This window comes from Salarias fasciatus, unplaced genomic scaffold (assembly GCF_902148845.1).
Source record: "Salarias fasciatus unplaced genomic scaffold, fSalaFa1.1, whole genome shotgun sequence".
NCBI lineage: Eukaryota > Metazoa > Chordata > Actinopteri > Blenniiformes > Blenniidae > Salarias > Salarias fasciatus.
Window position 1 is genome coordinate 86583 of NW_021941384.1, and position 21814 is coordinate 108396.

Genomic DNA, 21814 nt, shown 5'->3' on the forward strand with positions numbered 1-21814 from the left:
ATTAGTGACATTTTGTAAGAATTTGGCATAATCAGCGAAATCACAGCTGTCAAAGTTGATAATGCATCAAACATGAATGTGGTAATAAAAAGGCTGCAATTCATAAGGCTAGCCTGTTTTGCACATACACTAAATCTGGGAGCACAAAGTGTGTCCTCTGTCCCATCAGTGGCCAAATGGACAGCGACGTCGTGGTCTAGATGAAGAGGTCATCCATGGCAAAGATTGTATTCCAAGAGAAACAACAAATCCTCAGTAAGCATCCCTGAGTTTGTCTTACAGAACAGCTAATTGATTCTTTCATTCATTTTCTGCCGCTTCATCCCTTTCGGGGTCGCGGGTGGCTGGAGCCGATCCCAGCTGCTGTGGGCGAAGGCAGGGTACACCCTGGACAGTTCGCCAGTCTGTCGCAGGGCTGACATATATAGACAAACAACCATTCACTCACACATTCATACCTAAGGGCAATTTAGGGTGATCAATTAACCTACCTAATTGATTCTTGCAGAATAATAATAAATCCTATTTCCTGTGGTTTTCTGTTTGTGTTATACTGTAGATCTGCCTCAGCATGCCCTGATCCTTGATGTTAGGACGCGCTGGAACTCCCTCTCCATGATGAAGGAAAGATTCCTCGAGCAATTTCCTGTAATTCAGGCAGCCTACCATGACCTGAAAAAGCCGCTGGAGAGGGACCGGCTTGTTCGACTGACAGATGAAGACTTCAGAAAGGCAGAAGAGTTCATACATCTGATGAAAGTGTTGTACACATCCACACTCTGTGTTTCATCCGAAACAAGTCCTACATGCAGTCAGATCCTGCCAATTCTGAAGAAACGTGAGATGCATTTCACTGTGAAAGAAGAAGACACAGTTTTTGCATCCACCCTCAGCAGGCTGTCTGGGGAAACATGTCGAAGCGGTACCAATGTGACGACATCAGACGTTTTCTTGAAGGGGCCACTGCAGTAGACCCACGTTTCAAACACACTGTGGAGGACAGCACTGTATGGGGCGGGTCAAGGAGAAGATGATGGCAGTCTGAGCAGCCAACAGAGCAGCATGGTGAAGAAGATGATGTGATGCTGTCAGAGGGGAAGGATGAAAGAGAGAATAAAGAAAAAGAAGGAGAGCAGAGCGACGGAGAGGAGAATGAGCCACCTCCCCACAAGAGGGCTGCAAAGTCTCCACTGGAGGAGCTTTTTGCTCATGAACACAACCTGAAAATTGAAATCCTGACGAGCAGAACCACATCCATCCGGCACCAAACTGAGACCGAGCTGAAGATGTACCAAGAGATCCCACCACTGCTGATGTCTGATGACCCTGCCGCCTGGTGGTGGAACAACAGAGCCACGTACCCTTCTCTGTCAGAGGTGGCCTTTTTGTATTTGTGTTTCAGGCATCCTCAACCCCAGCGAGAGGCTTTTCTCCACAGCCGGAGACACCATCTGCACAGACAGATCACGCATACTACCAGAAAAGGCTGATATGCAGATTTTTCTTAACAAGAACTGTTTACTCGGACACTTTGACACAAACTTTTGTGAGTTTTTTTTTTTTTTTTTAATGATTTTTTGATTTTTGTGAACAGCTAGAATGCACTAAATAGACTTGAAGATGCATTTTACCCTCAGTGCTGCTTGGATATGATATATGTGCAGAATGTGCACTACAGATGCACTTTTTTTAATTTGTCATGAATGTTTTACTTTTATTTTAGGCAGCTCAGCTGTTAACCTCATTGCTGCTCAGACATGACTTGACTTGTGTGTGCCGTGCAACACAGGATGCACTGTAGTTTGTATTTCACAATTTATTTCTCAGGGGTATCCACTAATAGCAAGCAGCTGTTATTTACTGAATGCACTTTATTTCTCAATGTTTATTTGCTGTCTTACAGTGAATGCCATCTACGTTAGTACTCTGGCACTTATGCTGCTCAGACAGGATTTTTTTTTCATTACAATTTTCCTAAAATGTAAAGGAATAAAGTTACTTTAGTTAAACTACTGACCGTCTTTTTGTTTGTTTGTTTTTTGTTTTTGTTTTTTTGTTGCTATTTTGGAATCGAAATAAGGAATTGTTAGGAACCAGAATCGATAAGCAGAACCGGAATCGGATTCATTAAAATCCCAAAGATACCCATCCCTGCGTGTGTGTGTGTGTGTGTGTGAGAGAGAGAGAGAGAGAGAGAGAGAGAGAGAGAGAGAGAGAATAGAAGACTTCATTAATCTCACAGTGGAACAGTGGAGAAATGTCCCGGTGCAAGAGGCTCACAGAACTCACAGGGGGGCAGAAAGTAATGAAAGGTGCAATAAAGAACAAGTAACAGTGCAAGTTGTAGCAATTTGTTTTTTTTGTTTTTGTTGGGTTTTTTGTTTTGTTTAGCAGAGTGTTTTTAATGGACACAGCAGAGTGAATGGACTCCAAAGTGTGGTTGAATTTCTCGGGGGGGTTAAAGTGACCATGCTGAGAAGAAAAACAAAATGGGGGGGTGGTTGGCACTTCTTCTGCAACTTGATGGCCAGGGTTGGGGAGTAACGGATTACATGTAACAGCGTTACATAATCAGGATACAAAAAATTATAACTGTAATCAGTTACAGTACACACAAAAAAAACTAATCTCGTTACAGGTATGTCTGAAAAACAAGGATTACTGGGCGGGTTTACTTTTGAAAATCAGACAGAATATACCAGCAACAACAGACATCCATGCCGTAAACAGACATTGTGACACTTTACCACACTTTGCAGCACCAACCGCCGCATCGCAGATCTATAAACAATAGACACCGTAGATATATAAATGAAAGACACCGCATCGACCGCTGTCTCGGAGCAGCCTCCCGCTCTACTGATATGTTTAACCGTGAATGAAACATCCCGTGCTTCCATGGACCATGGACTTTATCACCTGCTGCTGGAGTCACGGCTGCTCCAGGGAGACAAACTCATTCTTTGGCTGGATGTAAGTCAGATGAGGCCCAGAACTTCTCTGTACAACATAAACTCTGCCTCCAGCTGTGAAAAAGCTCTCAACGTCCAGGAACTCATCAAACCTGAAGAAACATCTACAGGTATGAAACACACCTGAACCCACAGTGAAGCTAAAGTGTTATTAGCCTGCTAACCTGTCAGTAACCTGTTAACCTGTCAGTAACCTGCTAACCTTTCAGCAACCTGCTAACCTGTCAGTAACCTGTGAGTAACCTGCTAACCTGTCAGTAACCTGTGAGTAACCTGTAAACCTGTCAGTAACCTGTCAGTAACCTGCTAACCTGTCAGTAACCTGTTAACCTGTCAATAACCTGTCAGTAACCTGCTAACCTGTCAGCAACCTGTCAGTAACCTGCTAACCTGCCAGTAACCTGCTAATCTGTCAGTAACCTGCTAACCTGCCAGTAACCTGCTAATCTGTCAGTAACCTGCTAACCTGCCAGTAACCTGCTAATCTGTCAGTAACCTGTAAACCTGCCAGTAACCTGCTAATCTATCAGTAACCTGTAAACCTGCCAGTAACCTGCTAACCTGGCAGTAACCTGCTAACCTGGCAGTAACCTGCTAATCTGTCAGTAACCTGCTAACCTGTCAGTAACCTGTAAACCTGTCAGTAACCTGCTAATGTGTCAGTAACTTGCTAACCTCTTAGTAAGCTGCTAATCTGTCAGTAACCAGCTAACCTGTCAGTAACCTGCTAACCAATCAGTAACCTCCTAACCTGCCAGTAACCTTCTAATCTGTCAGTAACCTGCAAACCTGTCAGTAACCTGTCAGTAACCTGCTAACCTGTCAGTAACCTGCTAACCTGTCAGTAAGCTGCTAATTTGTCAGTAACCTGCTAACCAATCAGTAACCTCCTAATCTGTCAGTAACCTGTAAATCTGTCAGCAACCTGCTAACCTGTCAGTAACCTGTCAGTAACCTGCTTACCTGTCAGTAACCTGCTAATCTGTCAGTAACCTGCTAACCTGTCAGTGACCTGTCAGTAACCTGCTAACCTGTCAGTAACCTGTCAGTAACCTGCTTACCTATCAGTAAGCTGCTAATCTGTCAGTATCCTGCTAACATGTCAGTAACCTGCTAATCTCAGTAACTCTTACACAAATATAACGAATATGCTCCCCAAACTTCAGATCATCAGACAGGACCACTCCTAGGTATGTGCAGGATTTAGAGAAAGGTATAAAGGCATTCATGAAGGAAATGCGCTTTGGCCTTAGCTGTGGGCGACACTGAGATGAACAAAGTTATTGTTTTAGAAGAGTTAAACATCATTCCCCAACAAGCAGCCCAGCGTGAGACATGTATTAAAACAATGTTCAGGTGTGCAGCAGCAGTCATTGGGTCATCGTGGGATATGGAAAACAAAATGTCATCTGCATATGCTGCGGACAAATAGAAATTTTTCTGCCCATTTCTCAAAGATCAGTTGCAAGACGGTCAACAGTCACAAGCAAATTATTAATAAAGATCAGAAATAATGTGGGGGCTAAAACGCTTCCCTGCGGAACACCAGAGGTGATGTGAAATGGTGCAGAGAGTTGTCCATCACTGCGAGCCCGTTGTGTTATGTCGTGTAAATAGTCAGAGAGCCACGCATCAAGATTACCACGAATGCCAAACGAAGGCAATAGTGATCGTAGTGCGTTGTGAGGGACACTACCAAAACCGTTAGTGCGGTCGAGAAATGCAGCCGCTGTCGAGAGGTTTTGTTCACGTACTGAGGCCCAGTGATGATAGACACAGGCTACTGGCAGAGTGGCCTTTCAAGAATCCAAATTGAGAAGGATTAATAAGATTATTTCTTACCAGGTGATCAGAAATATTTTCATTAATAATATCTTCCATTATTTTAGCAACACCAGATGTAAGAGATATTGGTCTGTAATTTCCAGGGTGCGAGGAGTCACCTTTACGCTTGTAAATGAGGACAACAACAGTTGATTTCCACACCCTTGGTAGAATTCCCGACCGAGACGAGAGAGAAAACAGATGTGCCAGTGGTCGAGCTAGGATGAGAGAGCATTTCTTCAAAAAAATATTAGGAATGGCATCAGGACCTTGAGCCTTGTTGATATCGAGTGAAGCTAATTTAGACTGTACAATGGCTTCGTTGAAGTTTATATAGGTAAGGAAAGGAACATGGTCAGCTTGAGGCTCTGAACAATATAATCGGTTGGTAACTGCTTGGCCTGTGTAATAATTGTTCAGCAGATTTGCTTTTTCGACTGTATTGTGTGCAACTATGCCGTTAAGTTGTAAATCTGGAATACGATCAGGGGCTGATGAAAAGAGATACAATCGCTTTGCTAATTTCCAGTACTGTCTTGTAGATGGAGAATCAACGATTAACTGAGCTTGATGACGATAACTCTCAGATTTAATCTGTTTAATTTCAGAGGAGAGTCTGTCACGACCGAGACGAAATTGTGTGAGATCAAACTAAGTTTGATTGTTTAAACTGACTCCACGCTGTATGTTTTAAAGTGCGCAAGTGAATAAACTCAGATGTTTGGTAAGGCAAGTTGTATTTGCTCACTGGTCGGCGACGTTTTGCTGGAACGAAGTTGGGAAATAATACTCTGGATACAGTCAGTCAAATAAGTGCATGCTGTGGAAGGGATGGTTATTTGATAAAAGTAGTCCCAGTCAATACCAGCCACTATTACTGACCAGTCACAGACAGCTGAAAAATTAGGACAGATCTCATTGACAGTTTCAGTTTTACGTAGGAGTGAGTCAGCATCAGTTAGCAAGCTGTGAATTGATGTGGTAACAACTGCATGGTCAGAGGCACCAACAGGTGGGTCAACGACTGGTGTCGAAAATAAATCAGGATTTGAGGTCAAAACAATATCCAATAAAGCCGGCTGCCCAGTTATGCCGTCTGGAAAACGTGTGGCTGAACTAACAATCTGTGAAAAAGCATAAATATCACAAAATTCATTCATAGTTTTTGCATAGCAACCATCGGTGTCAGCAGAAAACCATTTAGAGTTATGGCAGTTGAAGTCACCCAGTATTAAATAAACAGTGTTGAGTGAGACAGCATGAGAGTCGAGACAGTTTTCTAAATAGTGCAGTATTGACATATCGACACCAGGTGGACGACAGAGCAAACAAGTCAGTGGATTAATGTCCCTGATTATTATTGACAACCATATGGTCTCAAATTGTGAAGATTCAATGTTTGTGAGACGTGAGAAAACAGCAAGATTAGAGGCATAAATAACAAGACCACCAAAGTCACGCCGTGTGTGTCTTCCACGGTCTTTTCGAATAAGCTGGTAGCCTGTGATTGTAATGGCAGAGTCTGGGACGGACACAGTAAAGTTTCAGAGACAAAAACAAATAGTGGGTTGTGAAGAAGAATGCGACTTCTAAGCTCATCAAAATTGTTCATTAACCCCCGTTTGTTAGTATGCCAAAAATCAGCCATTATAAGCTGACTTTTCCAGGCGCTCAAAAAGTTCCACATAATGCGGGCAGCATGCGGGCCGTGGCAGTTGTAGCAGGAGGGGGCACTTACGCCTCTTCGCTCCCACAGGGGCAGCAGGAGGGGGCACTTACACCTCCTCGCTCCCACAGGGGCAGCAGGAGGGGGCACTTACGCCTCTTCGCTCCCACAGGGGCAGCAGGAGGGGGCACTTACGCCTCTTCGCTCCCACAGGGGCAGCAGGAGGGGGCACTTACGCCTCCTCCCTCCCACAGGGGCAGCAGGAGGGGGCACTTACGCCTCTTCGCTCCCACAGGGGCAGCAGGAGGGGGCACTTACGCCTCCTCCCTCCCACAGGGGCAGCAGGAGGGGGCACTTACACCTCCTCGCTCCCACAGGGGCAGCAGGAGGGGGCACTTACGCCTCCTCGCTCCCACAGGGGCAGCAGGAGGGGGCACTTACGCCTCCTCCCTCCCACAGGGGCAGCAGGAGGGGGCACTTACGCCTCCTCGCTCCCACAGGGGCAGCAGGAGGGGGCACTTACGCCTCCTCCCTCCCACAGGGGCAGCAGGAGGGGGCACTTACGCCTCCTCGCTCCCACAGGGGCAGCAGGAGGGGGCACTTACGCCTCCTCCCTCCCACAGGGGCAGCAGGAGGGGGCACTTACACCTCCTCGCTCCCACAGGGGCAGCAGGAGGGGGCACTTACGCCTCCTCCCTCCCACAGGGGCAGCAGGAGGGGGCACTTACACCTCCTCCCTCCCACAGGGGCAGCAGGAGGGGGCACTTACGCCTCCTCCCTCCCACAGGGGCAGCAGCGACTCTTTGAGCGACACACAGAGGAGACGTGGCCAAATCAGTGACAGTTATAGCATCGAATTGGACGTCTGATCATTGGAAGTACCCAGAAGTGCAATACGGCAGCGTAGAACCCGTGTGTTAGGATCCGCTGATATTCCAAGGTGTCAGAGACGCAGAATTTCACACTGGTGAACCGGCTGCTGGCTTTGGGGGTGGTGAAGGAGAAGCCAGACGCAGAGGGGTATTCCATCTTGATCTGCGCTGATAGGTTGTCAGGGGCAGTGGATGTCTCAATGCCGTGGGCAATAAGCCACTTTTTTCCCCGTAGAGTTTGTTGATTCACGGGCATCCATAGCAGCGACAGACGAGTTTACTCTAAAAGGCGATGGAGTAAATATGTCCAGCAGAGATCGTCAGGACTCAGCGGACCTGGCTTCTATAAGCAGTTTTCCACTGTTAGCATACGTGCATATGATATTAGAGGCATCGCATCGGCACAGAGTTCAGTGAAGGTTTGCTTTATCCTCGAGGGAAGAAACCTGGTCGGTTCCAGTGGCTTGGAAACCAAAACTGCCCTGGTTGAATCTGCTCTGTAAGCTGGAGGTTTCTTCAGATTCTGAGCCAAACCTGAGCGGGAGGGTTGTGCATTGGAGGAGACGACAGCGGTGTAGGTTGTAACCTTATGCGTAACCGCACTGGAGGCATCCAGGATCGAGGACATTAGCTTAGCTTCCAGCGGGGCTAAGCGACTATCCATGGCTTTTTCCAGCTCATCCATGGGACCAGTGGAGTCGACTGGATTCCTTTGGAGTAAAACTCCTAAGTAGCCTGCTCAAACTCAAAAATAGAGTTAGCAGGGTTAGACTTCAGCAGTGTTTCACGAGCTAACTTCTTGGTTTTTGGAGTGCATGACTTGCAAAGATAAATTCCAGGCTCTTGGTTCATAAGATCACTCAGATCAGGAACTGAAAGACCTAGGCACTCGTAGTGAAAGTTTTTAGAACATGACGAGCATTTAACTTAAGCCGGGCGCCGTGGTCGGGAGCACCAGCACTCCGCTGCTGCTCTGGACGCCATGCAAGTCCAATCAGCTGACGCACAGCTGCAGGTACACTGCTCTCCACACACGCTCAGGCAGTCTGTGATGCAGTGTGTGAGGCCGACATCATCCCCAAAAGAGTTCCAGAACCTGGTCCAGTCCGGGTCTGGAACAGTCCTGCAGCCTCTCCTTGGCCTCCTCAGTCCACTCTTTCAGAGACTTCTTCTGCACAGGTGTCCTTCGCACCTCAGGTGTGTGTTGGGGGAGCAGATAGACCAGGCTGTGATCAGGGCGTCCCGGGGGGGCGGAGCTGTGAGGTCTGGCAGGTTTGCATGAGGACGGTCCAACATCTATCCGGCTCTTGTGAGGATTAAACTTTGTACTGTTCAGCACTTTGCGTTGTTTTTATAAATATGAAAAGTGCTTCACAAATGAAGTTTGATTTGATTTGATTTGATTAAAGTCTCGGCTGACCAGCAGGGCGGGGTGGCGGGTTTGAATCCGGCTGACGGTGCTGTGGAGCTGCTCACACGCCGCCGCAGCATCTGCGCTGGGGGCGATGTACGTGCACATGACGAGCGCGTGAGGTTTGTTTTGGCAAGTCCAGTGGCCTCATGCAGCTCCAGTTCCCACGTGCACAGCTCTTCCTTCACGTGCACGTCAGCCTGGTCTCCACGGCGCTCCGGTCTGCACCAGCGTGAATCTGTCCAGAGGAACCCCAGAGTCCGCCTTCAGTCCATTCAGCCACGTCTCTGAAGGACATGATGCTGCAGACCCGGTCCTCCCTCTGCTGCCGGGCCGGCGCCGCCAGCTCCTCGGTCTTACTGCCGATCCGGCGGACATTCCCCAGAACAACAGAGGGAATTGAAGTCCTCTTCTTCTTTCGCCCACCTCTGCAGCCTCTTCTTTTCCTCCGGCTGTCCACGTAGAGTAAAGCAGGCCAGTTCAGCCCGAGGAGCGTCTCACCGGAGGAACCTGGGCCCCTCGGAGGCGCCGCTGAATCCAGGGGGGTCCCCCGACGTGGATCCAAAAAGTGAAAATTAAAGTGAAAAAACAAACAAAAGTATAGTAAAAGTGGGTTTCCCACGTACATGGCTGCACAGTGAGTCATTCCCTATGAAAGAAAACAAACAAGCCCATATAGAAGTAAAAACAGGTAAAGCGGCAAATCTAAACAGTCTCTGCAGCCAGCAGCTGGTCTCCCAGCGCCACCTCGAAAAGAAAAGAGAGAGAGAGTGTGTGTGTGTGTGTGTGTGTGTGTGAGAAAGTGAAAGAGAGAGAGACAGAGAGAGAGAGACAGAGAGAGAGAGACAGAGAGAGGAGCTAGAGAGAGACACAGAGAGAGAGAGACAGAGAGAGGAGAGAGAGAGAGGAGAGAGAGAGACAGATATATATAGAGAGAGAGACAGAGAGAGAGGAGAGAGAGACTTTGGCCCAATCCCAATTCTCTGCTTAATCCTCACTCCTCAACCTTGATCCTCAATCTCAAATTAAGTGCCTCCTAAAAACAAGTGTTAAGGAATGTAAAGTCACTTGGAAATGGGACAGCCCTTAAAGACAGTTACGTCCTTGGACCACAGGGGGCAGCACTGCGCAAGAGGGTAGAAGAAAGCCAGAAGTGCAGTGTTTCCTGCAGGAAAAAAGTTTGGCTAGGGGGAGCGCGCGCAGCGGGGAGTTTTTGGACCGTCAGGAGGGTGCTAGCGGCGAGCGCGACGCTTCTTTGGACCGTCCGAAGGAGAGAGAGAGAGCGCACACACGTGGAGCGCTGTTTTTTTTGTTTTTGTTTTTTTTCCCCCCTCTCCGTTGTCAAGGCGCTGCAGAATTTAGCGCGGTAGCGGTGGTGGTGGTGGGGGGGGCGCTGGCAGCAGTAATAATTTTGGTCAATGATCAATAACAACGCCCTTTATAACTAAGTATTGTGCCCTGCATTAGAAATGCTTGTAAGACCTACATTGAACCACTCTTCCTTTTACAGAAACGAGCCATTCGTGTGGTGAATGGAAGTGGTTACAGAGACCACACTAACCCAATATTTATAAAATTGAAATCCTTAAAAATTAAAGAATTGGTAGAACTCAACCTTCTTAAAACAATGTATAAAGCTCACCGGAAAAAATTACCATTTAATTTACAGAATAGATTTGCAAGGCGAGACAGTCAATATAGATTAAGAGGAACTGAAGTTTTCAAACGACCGGAATCAAGAACCAAATTGAAAGAAAGATGCATCACAACAAAAGGAATCAATTTATGGAATAAAATTGACAGTGAAATGAAGAGGTCTCAGTCCATTCACATCTTCAAGAAATGTTTAAAAGCACAGTTATTGGGAGGGTACGACTCTGTTTTAAAGAATGGTCAAACTTAGAATGATTGTTTCTTTTGAAAATATTTCATTAAGGTTTTTTTTTTTTGTATTTACACTTGGAAAATGGTTGTATTTGATCTGCAATTATTTGTGAAATGGTCGTATTTGTATTTTGATTTAGTGAAATGGTTGTATTGAATTTTGCATTTTTTTGTGATATGTTAACAAATCTTGACAAATTGTCATTTATTTTATGTTGATAGGGGCAGACATCATAAGTCTCACTTCTTTCTGTTCCTTTTCATTTCTTTCTTTTAAAAAAGAATGAAACAAATAAAATCAATCAATCAATCAATCAATCAATGTTTAACGTTTTGCATGACGTGACCTTGTTAATAAATGCATTCAAATGAATTTTCTTGATTTCTTTCTAATAACCTTTGTAAATATTATCTGTGATAGAAACTTAATACAATTACTCCCAAAGTAATATACACAATTTTTTATGAATAAAATAACAGCAAAACAAACTATTTTACAAGCATTCTGGGTCATCCTTAACTCCAAGGTAGGTCTCGTAGAATCTCAAAATTAAGGGAGATAACGTCCCTTAGTCTCGCTCCTTTCCTCAACTTGTTTAGGAATGGGACGGCACTTAGCTTCACGGGAGCGCGCATTTTGAGGAATGAGGAGTAAGATTGAGGATTAAGCAGAGAATTGGGATTCGCCCTTTGACTTTACCACATAATTTATTAAGATCTATTCAGACATGTTCAACAATACAAAAGACCACAAGTCACGGCGCCTAAGAAACCCTAAAAACACACAGACAGGTGACTAAACGTTCATGTTGAAGCGTCCTTCCTCCATCACTCCCAAGACCCCTCCCACAGTCCACACCTCCTCAGAGTCCTCCAGCGCCCCCACCAGGGAGCTATAAACATGCTCCACTCGGAGCCGTGCTCCCACCAGGCTTTCAGGAGGAGTTCTGGGTCTGTGCATCCTGTCCCACGAGTCTGGTTCCGCCTTGACAGCCAGAGGCTCAGCTCCGTTTGGCCCAGAGGAAAGTTTATGAGGGCTGCTTCATGGTTTTGGGCAGCAGTAGACTTTGGGCCGAAAACGAACAGCTCTCTGGTGAGAACCAGGCGCAAACCTCCAACCCAGCGTCCCAGCAGTCTGAACAGGGGGACGAGTCGGGGGCAGGACGTCCACAGGTGTTCCAGTGTCTCTTCCTCAGGGCAGAAGGGACAGTTGGTGTCTGTCCCCAGGTCAAAGTGTTCCACATGTCTGTTTGTAGCCCCGCCCCATGCCCCGCCCTCCACTGGTGATCCGCACAGCATTTCTCAATGGGGGGCGATACAGGGACTTCCAGCTGCCTCTGGGGGACGACCCCGGCACCAACACACCTGACCACCTGGACCAGGGAGACCTTCAAGCGTGGCTCTGTTCCTCACCTTCATGGTGACAATGTAGAGGCTTTTTTCAAGACAGTACTGAACTCTGGCAGGACAGGTGTAAAGAGGGACAGGAGTCCACCAGCTGCCTCCCCATCGCCACCAGCAGGCCGGATGTTCAGCGAGGGAAAGCCCGGAGGAGCTGGTCCAGCAGAGCCCAGACCCAGCAGCTCTCTGAACCTCGATGAGACCCTCGCTTCACTTCCTCCAGAAGTCTCTCCAGGACCCGCTGAGATCTGATGCCAGTTTCTCGGCTGAGCTGCTCCACGCTCTTCCAGTATCTGCCAGACCTCAAATCGGCCAGTTTGGTCAAGTTTGACTCCAAGAAAGTCGCCTCACTGCTGCAGAGTCCAGCAGGCTGCTCCTGACCAGTGGGTTGTGAAACAGTGGCTCCTCCGTCCGTCCATATAGCTGGTCTCTGGACACAGTCAGGACCGACCTCCACCCCTCAGTACTGACAGGTAGAAGGCAGAGGTCCCAGTTGTGTCCATGCTCTGAAGGTCTAATAAGAACAGGTGTTTATCAAAACCGAGCCTCCAGACTCCACACAGCAGTACCGAGGCGGTCCACAGCGGATTCTGACCGTACAGGAAGTGTCTCACTGTTTGTAGACGAAGGGCTGCCACCCGACTAGCGATGTCCACCAGACCTTGGCCCCCTTCTTCAGTAGGGAGGTACAGCACTGCCGCCCCCAGCCAGTGGAATCCCCCCCCAGAAGAAATCCACCAGCCGTCTCTGAATGTCCAGCAGCTCCGTGGTGGAGGGTGGAGCAGTGAAGCTGTGCCACAAGGTGGAGGCAGCCAGGTTGTTGATCACCAGAGCCCTCCCCCTGTAAGACAGCTGGGGCTGGACCCATGTCCACCGAGACAATCTGGCGCTCACTTTTTCCCCGAGACAGTCCCAGTTCCTGCCCTGCAAGATCTCGCTCCCCAGGTACACCCCAAGGCACTTCATTCCCTCAGTCCTCCACTGCGGTCCAGCTGGGAGTGCGGGCGCTGTATGCTGAGTCCACCGTCCAAGAAGCAGCCCCTCACATTCACACCAGTGGACTTTGGCAGAGGAGGCGTGTTCATAATAATCCAGCTGTTGCTGCAGAGTTTGAACATCTGCGGGATCCGTGATGAACACAGTCAGGTCATCAGCGTAGGCAGACAGACAGAAGATGTCATCCGCCAGTGTAAAACCTCTGAGACCTTTCCTCAGCTGGTGGAGTAGCGGTTCAATGGCCAAAGTGTACAACATGCCAGACAGTGGGCAGCCCTGCCGAACGCCCCTCTGGACTTCAATCGGACAACTTAACTCTCCCCCCACTTCCAACAATACTGCTGCTCGTGAGTACAGCAGACTAATGCAGGACACAAATCTCTTTGGAAAACCAAAAGCCGCCAGAACGTTAAACAGATAGGAGTGATCCACCCGGTCGAAGGCCCTCTCCTGATCGATGGAGATCAACTCTAGGTCTAAGCTTTTAAGCCTTGCGAAGTCAATGAGGTCTCTAAGCAGAAAGAGGTTGCCCATAATTGTACGACCCGGAATGCAGTACGACTGGGTGTGATGAATTACTGAATCTAAACAATCTTTTAACCTGTTGGCTAAGACCTTCGCCATAATCTTATAATCTGAGCAAAGCAAGGACACCGGCCTCCAGTTCTGCAGTAGAGTTAAAGGAGCTCTCCGTGATTCTGCACAATTTTGAGCCCTGACTTCAGTTTGAAATGTTGGCTCCGCCCCCGAGCTCTCTGACTGGTTCCTCACATTGAGAAAACCCTCCCCCTCCCCTCCGCTCTGCTCCCACTCAGCGTGCACGACGCTACATGCACATCCCGTACGCGTGCACAATCCTCACACAGCAGAAGCCACTTCCACTCTTTTTTGTTCAAAATAAATGGCCGCTTCGTCTCAGGTAAACCATATTTCACCCTGTCACTACATGTTCAATGCAGAAAGGAGCTTGTTGCTCCTTCGGCTTCCATGCTGGTCTGTTTACTGGTGTTGTGCACGCGCTGAAGATGGCCTCTCTCCCCCCCGCCCCCCTGCTGCTGCGCTGCGACTGGAGCAGAGAGGGCATCACGCTAAATCCTCAGGCAGCGCTTTGGGGGGCAGATATCCAGAACACGCTGATCAATGTGTGATATTTTTTTTTGCACAGAAATGTAGCATGGACTTGCTAGTACATGATGTAAAAAGCATTTTTCTCGCCGTGGTTAAATTAAAATCGTGGATAGTGCCTTTAAGTCCCCCTTTTTTTCTCAAAAGGGTTAGAACAGCTCTTGTGCAGTGCAGAGGGAAGCTCTCCAACTCTAGGGAAGTTTTGAAAACCTGGTAAACATCCTCCCAATTTGTGCCCAGAAGTGCTTATAGAACTCAGGGGGCAGCCCGTCAATCACCGGGGCCCGGCCAATGCTAAGCTGCTGCTAAGCTGCTGCACCGCCGCCGTCAGTTCTTCAAAGTGAAACGGGGCATCAAGAGCCTCTGCCTGCGATGCATCCAGTTGCAGTAGGCCATCAAACATCTGCCTCCGACGGGACTCATCGCAGTTTTCAATGCTAAACAGTTCTGTATAGAAGCCTATTGCCTCGTCCCTCATAAGCTTGGGGTCTGATGTTACTTCCTCGTTGCCCCGCTTAAGGTGCATGAGCTCCATACTAGTCCTGGGCTTTCTCTCTAAGTTGAAGAAGTAACGCGTTGCTGCATCTATGTCAGTCAGAGAGGTCACTCTGCTCGTCACTAGAGCCCCCTTGGCTCTTTCATTCATAAATGCTCTCAACGCGCCTCTCCTGCTTCGCCATGTGGTGGTGGCTCCTGTCCCACTGATTACCCCTTCTTCCAGGATAGACACCTCCCTTTCTAACTGCTCCAACTGTTCCCTCCCTGAATGATGGGTGTGTACAGTGTACTGCTGGACAAACTCCTTAATTTGTGCTTTCCCCACCTCCCACCACTTCAGGACATTCTCAAACTCCACCTTTTTAGACCTCCACTGCTCCCAGAACAGTCCAAAAGCCTGGCGAAAGGAAGCATCCTGCAATAGTTTTATGTTGAGGCACCAGTAAGGACAGCGTGCTTCACGAGGTGGCACTGCACAGTCTAACGTTACTAAGTGATGGTCTGAAAAAGCAACAGAATGGATTTTGGTGCCCTTAACGCCATTATTGTGAGTTTGGTTTATATATATTCTGTCCAAACGTGCTGCACTCACCCTCCCCCCACTGACACGAACCCATGTGTACTGACGTAGCGCGGGGTGACACTGCCTCCATGCGTCCACCAAATCATTCTGCTGAATAATATTAGCCAATAATGAGGCTGGGGGTGGGTGGGGTTCCTCCGAGTTTCTGTCTTGTGGATGTGTTGTACAGTTCCAGTCCCCGCCCAACAGCACTACAGAGTTACTGGTGTGGTTCCTCAAATATGTATCCAAAGTCTGAAACAGCTGCATACGGGTAGTTGGTATATTTGGTGCGTAGATGTTAATAAAAACAAAGTGTGTGTCTCTAATTGTTCCATGCACTACATGTAACCTGCACTTTTCCACTTCGACATGAGTCGCATTATTTGAAGTGACTCGGCTGGAAAAGAGTCTGGCTGTCCCAGCACTCACATTCGAGCTCTGGCTCAGAAAGACTGACCCCGGGTGAGCTCTCCTCCCAGCAGCCCCATTATCTGCAGTGCTGTGTGTCTCCTGTAGGAGTAGCACATCTATGCACTTCAGCCTCATAAGGTCGGCCACGGCTGCTTGTTTGATGCGATCCCTGCCACCATTAATGTTTAATGTTCCTATTCTCAGGCTGTCCTTGGAATATAGAGAAGGGAGGCAGAAGACAGTAAAAGAAACAAAGACGTAAAGAGGAAAGCACCACTGTGCACCACCCATTACTGCAGGTCAGAAGTCCTCTTCACCCCTCTGTCCTTTTTAACTTTACTTAACAGCTTGGATAGCCTGTACCTCTTCATTTGGCTCAACTGTTCAATACCAGCCTGTTTCTTTATTTTCTTGACCGAGTTTATAAAACCATCCAGATCTAGAAAGAAGTCCTGTACATTCACTGTCCTTTTGCCCCCTCCTCTGCAACGCCATCCCCAGGCTCCTCCCCCGCCCCGGCAGCCTCAGGACCGCGCTCTGCGTTGAGCACTGGGGGCGGGGCACTGTCAGAACTTCCCCCGGTGTTTGGTCTGTCACCTGCAGCTCACGCCCCCCCTCTGTGCTGTTGCTGACATTAGCCGGTGGCTCGGGCGCCTCTGTCCTGGTCTGAGCCCCCACGGCCCCGGGGGGGCCGGCAAGCTGCTCCTGCTCTCCAGTCTCCGCTGCTCCCTCGCCCCCCGCCTCCCGCTCAGACTCCCCGACTCGGGCTTCTCGGTGGGGGCAGAACGAGCGCTTGTGTCCAATGTCACCACACGCAAAACACCTCATACTCCCCGAGCTCACGTACAGAGTGTAGTGTCAGTTTTCATGTTTAACCGCAAATGACAGTTGGAGCGCTCCGCTGGGATCGTTAATATACATGACGCACTGCCTCCTCAGCGACTGCACGTGCTGGAGTCTGGCGTCTTTACACCAGAGACGCACAGGTTTAAGGCCGCTGGCTAATTTACCAAAGCGCACCAGCTCTTTCTCGACACTGTTGTTGGAAACGAACGGAGGTTCGCCAGATACAGTCACTCTGACAGATGGAACAAACAGTGGAGACACTGCCACAAACTCGTTATCCAAAACCAGCCCGCTTTCCACGAGCTCATGAACCAAGCGCACCTTGTGCAAAAACACAACTACAGCCTTGTTCATTCGCGAGCCGTATGTGATGTTGGCATGGCCCACTCGCTCTCCCACACCCAGCAACACCTGCTCCACAGCCAACCGCGGATCAGCAACCACCCTGACCCCGTGTTTCAATGAGGGCGGCTGGGCGCCGTCCTCGGAGGGAGCCGCCACGCCCCGCCGGCTCCGACCGCACCAACTCCACAGCACCAACCTCTACCAAGCCAAAAGCCCTTACCTTCTCCCCAAGAGTGACAGCACGAAGGTGGAAACTTGTGCCCGATCACTCACTCAGCTCCATTCCCCCATCAACACACCCCACACACACACCCAGCATGCAGTGCAAGAAAGAGAGAGACAGAGAGAGAGAGAGACAGAGAGAGGAGACAGAGAGAGAGAGAGAGAGAGAGAGAGACAGAGAGAGGAGACAGAGAGAGAGAGACAGAGAGGAGACAGAGAGAGAGACAGAGAGAGACAGAGACAGACAGAGAGAGAGGGGAGAGAGAGAGGAGAGACAGAGACAGAGAGAGAGAGACAGACAGAGAGAGAGAGAGAGAGAGAGGGAGAGAGAGCAAGCTGTGCAGGGTGGACAGGTGGCGCTGAACCTTCTCGTTGACGATCTCCGTCTGGAAGATCCCTGCAGTGTAGTAGGAGAACATGCCGCTGTCGAAGAAGAACTCGGACAGAGCCAGGTACACCATCCGGTCGTACTCTCTGATGACCGGGTCCACCGCCGAGTTCACCTGCGTGATGTTCTGGTGGGCCAGGTCGAAGAACATCCCCTGCAGGAAGAACATACACCGTCACCAGCAGTGTTCTCCAGACTGGACCCAATCGGTCCAAATCCTACCCTGAAGTGCATGTCCAGGCTCTGAGACGTCACCACTGGATCATCAATCAGAGCATAATCAATTCCAATGAACTCGTCCACTTCCGTCCTCACAGGGATCGTGTCCAACATGGAGTTCACATCTACCAGAGCGGCGTGGTTCAGCGCTGGACAGATCTGGGACAGACATGGAGACAGACGAGTCAGAGAGACAGACAGAGAGACGAGTCAGAGAGACAAAGAGACAGAGAGATACAGACTAGTCAGGGAGACAAAGAAACAGAGAGACAGAGACGAGTCAGAGAGACAGAGAGACAGAGATGAGTCAGAGAGACAGAGACGAGTCAGAGAGACAGAGACAAGTCAGAGAGGCAGAGACGAGTCAGAGAGACAGAGACGAGTCAGAGAGACAAAGAGACAGAGACGAGTCAGAGAGACAGAGACGAGTCAGAGAGACAGACAAGTCAGAGGGGCTAGACAAGTCAGAGAGACAAAGAGACAGAGACGAGTCAGAGAGACAGAGACGAGTCAGAGAGACAGAGACAAGTCAGAGAGGCAGAGATGAGTCAGAGAGACAGAGACGAGTCAGAGAGACAGAGAGACGAGTCAGAGAGGCAGAGACGAGTCAGAGAGACAAAGAGACAGAGACGAGTCAGAGAGACAGAGATGAGTCAGAGAGACAGAGACAAGTCAGAGAGGCAGAGACGAGTCAGAGAGACAGAGAGACGAGTCAGAGAGGCAGAGACGAGTCAGAGAGACAGAGAGACAGAGACAAGTCAGAGAGACAGAGACGAGTCAGAGAGACAGAGAGACGACTCAGAGAGACAGAGACGAGTCAGAGAGACAAAGAGACAGAGAGACAGAGACGGGTCAGAGAGACAGAGACGAGTCAGAGAGACAGAGACGAGTCAGAGAGACAGACAGAGACGACTCAGAGAGACTTAGGGAATGCTTCATTTTGGGCATTCGGGAGAGGTAAATTTGGGTTACAAAGTAGCCGAAGTGAACCCAATGGAATTGGGGCCCCTCATTTTGGGGGACTTTGCGTTTTGGGCTACCCGAGACCCCAAAATAAAGCAAAAGTAGCCTTGATTTAAGGTGACTTTTGGTAATAAGAGGCCACTTTTTGTAATGATTTTGAATGGCTCTAGAGGGAACTCTCTTCAAATTTACAGGTGGGCCACGCCCCCAGGTGCATGTCGCCACCCCAGGACACGCCCCCTTCAGTTTGGGGCACCCCAGGTGATTTTGGGACACATTGTCCCAAAGTGTCCAGTTAGTCGCCGGGAGCGACGCCATGGCCCCGCCCCCTTCAATAAGGGGCACCCTAGGTCATTTTGGGACACATTGTCCCAAAGTGTCCCGTCGGTCACCAGGAGCGATGTCGTGGCCCCGCCCCCTTCCATAAGGGGCACCCCAGGTAATTTTGGGACACTTTGGGACAAAGTGCCCCAAAACGACTCGGGTTGCCCCTTACCGAGGTGGCCGGGGCCAGGACATCGCTCCCAGCTACTTTGGGTGCGTTTGGGACAAAGGTCCCCAAAATGACCTGGGGTGCCCCTTATTGAATTGGGCGGGGCCACCCCATCACCCCCGGGGGCCAACGGTAGCCTTCGGGGTGCTTTTTGGCAAAAGTGCCCCAATATGAACTGGGGTGCCCCTTATTGAGATGTGGGGGATGGGAGGCTGCTCCGACAGCCAGCAGCAGGCTCTGTTTGCCTCTCCAAGAAGACCGAGTCGACCATAACTCGAGGCCCCGGAATGCACAAGAGGCTGATTTCATTTTAGGCAACTTTCTCTATTCAAAAAGTAACCCAAAATGAAGTCAAAACAGGCTACTTTTCAAGCACCACAAGTACCCCAAACTGAAGAGGTCCTCGGGGCAGGAGACCACGAGGTGAAGGAGGTAAATTTGGGCTACTTTTCCCATTGGCAAAGTATCCCCAAATGAAGACCTTAATTTTGGGGCACTTTTCAAATGCAAGAAGTCACGTCACGGCCCCGCCCCTTCTATAAGGGGGACCCCAGGTCATTTTGGGACCGCTTGTCCCTATGTGTCCCAAAATGAAACAAAGTTCCCCTTACTGAAGTGGGCGGGGCCACCACGACCGCACCCAGGGTCAACGGACGGCTTTCCAGGTGTTTTGGGCAAAAGTGTCCCAAAATGACCTGGGGTGCCCCTTACCGAGGTGGGCAGGGCCAGGACATCAATCCCAGCCACTTTGGGAGCGTTTGGGACAAAGGTTCCCAAAATGACCTGAGGTGCCCCTTATTGAGGTGGGCGGGGCCATGACATCACTCCCAGGGGCAAACGGTAGCCTTCGGGGTGCTTTTTGGGAGAAGTACCCCAATATGAATTGGGGTGCCCCTTATTGAGGTGCGGGGGATGGGAGACTGCTCTCACAGCCAGCCTGCAGCCTCCGTTTTCCCTCAGAGAAGAGTCGGCTGCCCATCCCCCACCCGAGTCCCCTAAATGATTGACACTTCATTTTAGGATATCCAAAAACTGACAGAAAGTGCCCCGAATTGACAAGGGGGTGACCTTGACTACTAGGGAAGGTCGCACGAGTCCGAGACCCGGCACACTGGTCGAGCGCGGGGTCGAGATGCGCAGACTCCGTTTTCAACCTTCTCGCTCAAAGCGTTTGTGAAATAGGAGCCAAAAGAGAGTTGCGGCTTGACCTCTCAGGCAATTAGGGTTGACCTTTCGCACTTGGGAAAGTCGCAGGCACACGACACCCGGCACAGTGGTTGCACGTGACAACACGAGTGACAGCACTCGGTTTTCAACCTTCTACCTCGAACCGTTTGTGAAGTAGGAAAAAAAAGGGACTGAAAGTTTGACCTCTAAGCCAATTAGGGTTAACCTTTCGCGCTTGGGACGGTCGCAGGCGCACGACACATACAGTTGTCGCTTGCTGCGACACGAAGCGTATACTAAAATTTCAGCCTTTTCGCTCAAAGCGTTTTTGAATTATTAAAGATAATTGGTGTTCCCGCCGTTTTCAATTTCAAATAGGGGTACTTATAACAGCTCCAGGTAAATTTGGGCTACTTTAGGAACAGACCCTTTTTTGGGCCCTGCGAAGCCCCCCGTGACCCTAGAGATCCCAGATTGGTAGTGTAGGATGGCGTGGGGCCCCTCTACCGGGAAATCAAAAAAAATTCTCCGCTCGCCCTTTGGAAGGTTTTTCGGCTCGGATGCTTGAACTGCTTCAGCAGGCTGTCAGGCCCATAGCCCCAGACACCATTCTGACAGAGTTGCTCGGAATAGAGCAGGTGGTTTTGTAAAGGTCCGAGGAGGCCGATCTTTTAATATGTGGTAGAGGGGCCTGGGCCGAGTCCAGAGGCGTGGCTTCGGTGCCGATCGGACCTAAAGTTGTGGGTGGGCGGGCCTTTGAAAACTCGCCTTTCTGGAGCTTCGACGGCTCGCTGTTTGCACGCAGTAGCACCGAACCGCTTGAAAGTTGGCCTCTGGGCCTCATTTCAGACGTAGATTCAGCCTCTGAAAGTTGCGTCTCGATACGTGCGCCGGAAAGCTAACTAGCTTCGGGGAGGGCGTATCAAGACGGGACCAACGGCCACCTGCACGGCTTAATCCGGGAAGCCACATAGTTGGAAATTGGGTCGACTTTCCAAGAGGAAGCCATTTTGAGCAGTTCTTTTTTTTCAACTTGGGTTACTTTTGCCATTCAAAGAGTCCCCCAAAAGTCAGAGGTGGTGACCTTGACCACTTGGGAAGGTCGCACCAGTCCGAGACCCGGCACACTGGTCGAGCGCGGGATCGCGATGTGCAGACTCCGTTTTCGACCTTCTCGCTCAAAGCCTTTTGCGATCCGTGTGCAAAAACAGAGTCGCGGCTTGACCTTTCGGCCCGTAGGGGTTGACCTTTCGCACTTGGGAAGGTCGCAGGTGTATGACCCCTGGCACACTTTGTCGCACGCAGCGACACGATGCGCATACTTAAATTTCAACCGTCTTGCTCAAAGTGTTGCTGAAATATTAAAGATAATTGGCGTTCCCTCCTTTTTCAGATTCAAATAGGGGCACTTTTAACTGCTCCAAGTCAATTTGGGATACTTTTTGAAAAACACCTCTTTTCGGGCCCCCCGGAGCCCCCCCGTCACCCTAGAGACCCCAGATCGGGAACGCGGGATGGCGTGAGACCCCTCTGCGAGGATTCGCAC

The 21814-nt window shown here is 49.6% G+C and overlaps 1 protein-coding gene across 1 annotated transcript in view; it reads right to left on the reverse strand.

Annotated features, from left to right (window-relative positions):
- Window positions 1-21814, reverse strand: part of pltp (phospholipid transfer protein) — a 102443-nt gene that overhangs the window by 22966 nt on the left and 57663 nt on the right. The window contains exons 7-8 of the mRNA XM_030087395.1: window positions 17649-17804; window positions 17404-17580 (exon numbers count right to left, since the gene is read on the reverse strand). Of these exons, the coding sequence (XP_029943255.1) occupies window positions 17404-17580; window positions 17649-17804 (333 nt within the window). The remainder of the gene's footprint in view (window positions 1-17403; window positions 17581-17648; window positions 17805-21814) is intronic.